The sequence below is a fragment of the Nicotiana tabacum genome, chromosome 24, assembly GCF_000715075.1.
Source record: "Nicotiana tabacum cultivar K326 chromosome 24, ASM71507v2, whole genome shotgun sequence".
Classification (NCBI taxonomy): domain Eukaryota; kingdom Viridiplantae; phylum Streptophyta; class Magnoliopsida; order Solanales; family Solanaceae; genus Nicotiana; species Nicotiana tabacum.
The window spans coordinates 79,553,132-79,556,366 of NC_134103.1; the positions used below are offsets into that span (position 1 = coordinate 79,553,132).

Genomic DNA, 3,235 nt, shown 5'->3' on the forward strand with positions numbered 1-3,235 from the left:
AAACCATAAAATAGTTCAAGATACCATTATTCAAAATCTCAAATGTCAAGAAGATTTCCAACTATAATTCGAGAAAGTCCACCGATTAGTTGATTCGCCCAACACATGCGTCATGTAATTACATCAAAGTAAAATCAAGTAATAAGAAGGACCGGAGTCCTAGATCAAGTAGGGTCGTCACCCAATTATCAAGAGAATCAAGAGCCATATTGAAAGTGGCTTTCCCATCCATACTCAAAATGGACAAAGTCCATGATTAAGATGGAATGTGAATCAAAAGTCAAGATAGGTCAAGGTCCAAAGAAAAGACATGTCAATATAAGTGACAAAGTCACTATCACAAGAGCGACAATATCCCAATAAGAATGCAATGATGCTCAAGCAATTCGTATATATGGGCGAGTTAAATTGTCTTTCAGAAATACTTCACATGGCACCCATATGATTTTTAACATATTCATAACTCAATTATAAAATTATACCCTCAATAACCACTAATAAATCAAAATGCCCCAAGATTATTCTTTCTCAAGCAACAAAGCAAGTAAACGAGTAAAGTAGCAATAAAGTCAATATGACAACAAATTTAAAGTAAGGTAAATTTCACCAAACCTTAACCAATTACAATATCTCAACAAATTAAATTGAAAGAAACACTCAAATTTATGTGAAAACCTTGGAGCTCTAGTATTTCTAAAGCTCAAACGATATCAAAGGATTTAAGATCTTCTAAGCCAAGAAAAGAGCAATTTTCCTAAGGTATGGTCCTTAGCTTGAACGAATGTCTCTTCTACCTTAAACACGTAATCAACACAAAATTAAGGTCTGAAATTTAAAGATGTTTAAACGAAATCATGATGAATATCTAAAGGGGGACTAAATGGGTCACAACTATTTTACTAAAAATCTGGCAGCAACTATGCCCTGCATTTCAGCCCCCTTTTGACATAGTATAAGGCAGAACTGGCCTTTTTGGTCTTCATAACAATTGTAGATCTATGTCTTTATCTTTCTACAAAATTTTTGAAGCGCTAAAATCTGAGTTTTAGAGAAAATGTTACGCTCCAAATACTAACTGCTGCCCAGTTCAAAAACGAAATTAAATCTCTTACTTTCAAAATCTCAAATTTTCTAACATCAAACTTATTAATTTCACCAAAATATGTTAGAACAAGAAGCTTACCACAAGTTTGAGAGAGTTTCTTCACAAATTCAAACCTAGGGTTTCAAATAAGTTTATCCCATCTTGATTCTTGAAGATAACATTCCAACATATATTCAAAAGATAATGTCTTGATATTTTAATAGTTTGATATTTTAGCATAATTGTATCTCCTTGCATGCCTACTTTGTTCTTGAATCTTTAGTTAGTATTTTTCCTAGCATTGTCAAATTAATTGCATTAGGGGTAGCTTTCCTTACTTGTTTATGTTGTTATCTACCGGTTTACATTTTTATTTTGAATCTTTATTTCAAATATCCCCTAGTTGTTATGTTCTATTTTTGCACATTTTCTTTGTGATCTTTAGTTGTAGACTATAGCCCCCCTTAGCCCTTGTATTGTATTACTTAACCTTTTTTCTATCCTTTAGTTGTATATTATAGTTCCTTTGTTTTATTTCTTCGCCTGTTTTTCTGCACTTTAGTTATAGATTATAGTTCCCGTTAGTTTTTTTATTTTATTTCTTTACCTGTTTTACAACCTTTAGTGGTAGGGGTAATTCACTTTATTTTTATCGCTTGTTTTAGGGATAGTTCTTGCGTAGTGACTCTTAGATTATAGTGGCTTTGGTGAACGATGGTAGGTAGGTCTTGTCCTCGAGGGTGTCGCGGGGAGGGGGTGGGTAAGGGGATAAGAGGGCTAAAGGAGCTACTAGACTGAGAGCGGGGTCTTGGAACATAGGAACTTTGACTGGAAAATCTATGGAGTTAGCGAAGAATCTCGAGAAAAAAAAGATTAATATAGCTTATGCACAAGAGACTAGGTGGGTAGGAGATAAGGCGCGAGATATGGGCAGTTACAAACTTTTGTATTCTGGGAGGGTTGGGGGGCAGGAACGGGGTAGGTATCTTGGTTGATAAGGACCTCCGTTAACTAGTGGTGGAGGTTAGGAGGGTGAACGACTCGCTGATGACTATTAAGCTAGTTGTTGGAGGTTTTACTTTGAACATAATCAGTGCGTATGTACCCCAAGCAGGCTTAGATGAGGAAGTCAAGAGGCATTTCTGGAAGGATTTGGATGAGATGGTGCATGGTATCTCGCATACCGAGAATATTTTCATAGGAGGAAATATTAACGGCCACATTGGAGCGATGTCTGGGGGCTATGCTGATGTGCATGGTGGCTTTGGTTTTGATAGAAATAGAGGAGGAACGTATCTGTTGGACTTTGTTAGAGCATTTGATTTGGTGATAGAAAACTCGAGTTTCCCGAAGAAAAGGGAGCACTTGGTCACCTTTCGGAGTTTAGTGGTCGAGACTCAGATTGATTATTTACTCTTCAGGAAGTCTGATAGAGGGCTTTGCACGGATTGCAAGGTCATCCCGAGTGAGAACCTCTCAACCCTTCATAGGCTCCTTGTCATGGATCTTGAGATCACGAAGAAGAGGGGGAAAAGGGCGATGTATAGCCAACATAGGATAAAGTGGGGAGCCTTGATTGAAGCTAAATCACAGGAGTTGGGGGTTAAGCTGGCGACTATGGGGGCTTGGAGGAGTAGTGGGGACGCAAGCGCTATGTGGACCACGACTGCACAGTGCATTATGGAAGCTGCGACAGAGGTATTAGGGGTCTGAAAGGGTTACTCTGGTGGTCACAAGGGAGATTGGTGGTGGAATAGAGAGGTGCAAGGAAAAGTAAAAACCAAGAAAGTAGCGTATCTGAAGCTAGTGGAAAGTGTAGACGAGGAGGAGAAGAGGGCGAATAGGGAGCATTATAAGTTGGCTAAGAAAGAGGAAAACCTAGCACTTAAGGCATCCAAGACTGCAACTTTTAGTCATTTCTATGAGGAACTCGAGGGCCGGGGTGGAGATAAGAGGTTGTTCAGGTTAGCCAAGGCGCGAGAAAGGAAGGCGCATGACTTGGACCAAGTGAAGTGCATCAAGGACGAAGAAGGTAGAGTTTCGTTGGATGAGGGGCTTATCCATCGAAGATGGCAGACCTACTTCCTTATTCTCTTGAACGAGGAGGGGGACATAAGCAGGGGCAAAGCAACCGGGCCGGATGAAATTCCG

General features: G+C 39.2%; 1 protein-coding gene across 1 annotated transcript; it reads left to right on the forward strand.

The window, feature by feature from the left end:
* The first annotated feature begins 2,131 nt into the window (after positions 1-2,131).
* LOC142178248 (uncharacterized) lies at positions 2,132-2,797 on the forward strand. The gene has a single exon (XM_075247576.1). It carries the CDS (start codon positions 2,132-2,134, stop codon positions 2,795-2,797), a length of 666 nt encoding a protein of 221 aa, XP_075103677.1.
* The last annotated feature ends 438 nt before the right edge of the window (positions 2,798-3,235 follow it).

Bases quoted from the DNA above. Each gene is read 5' to 3' on its own strand.
- LOC142178248 (XM_075247576.1), top strand. From the start codon at position 2,132: ATGACTATTAAGCTAGTTGTTGGAGGTTTTACTTTGAACATAATCAGT.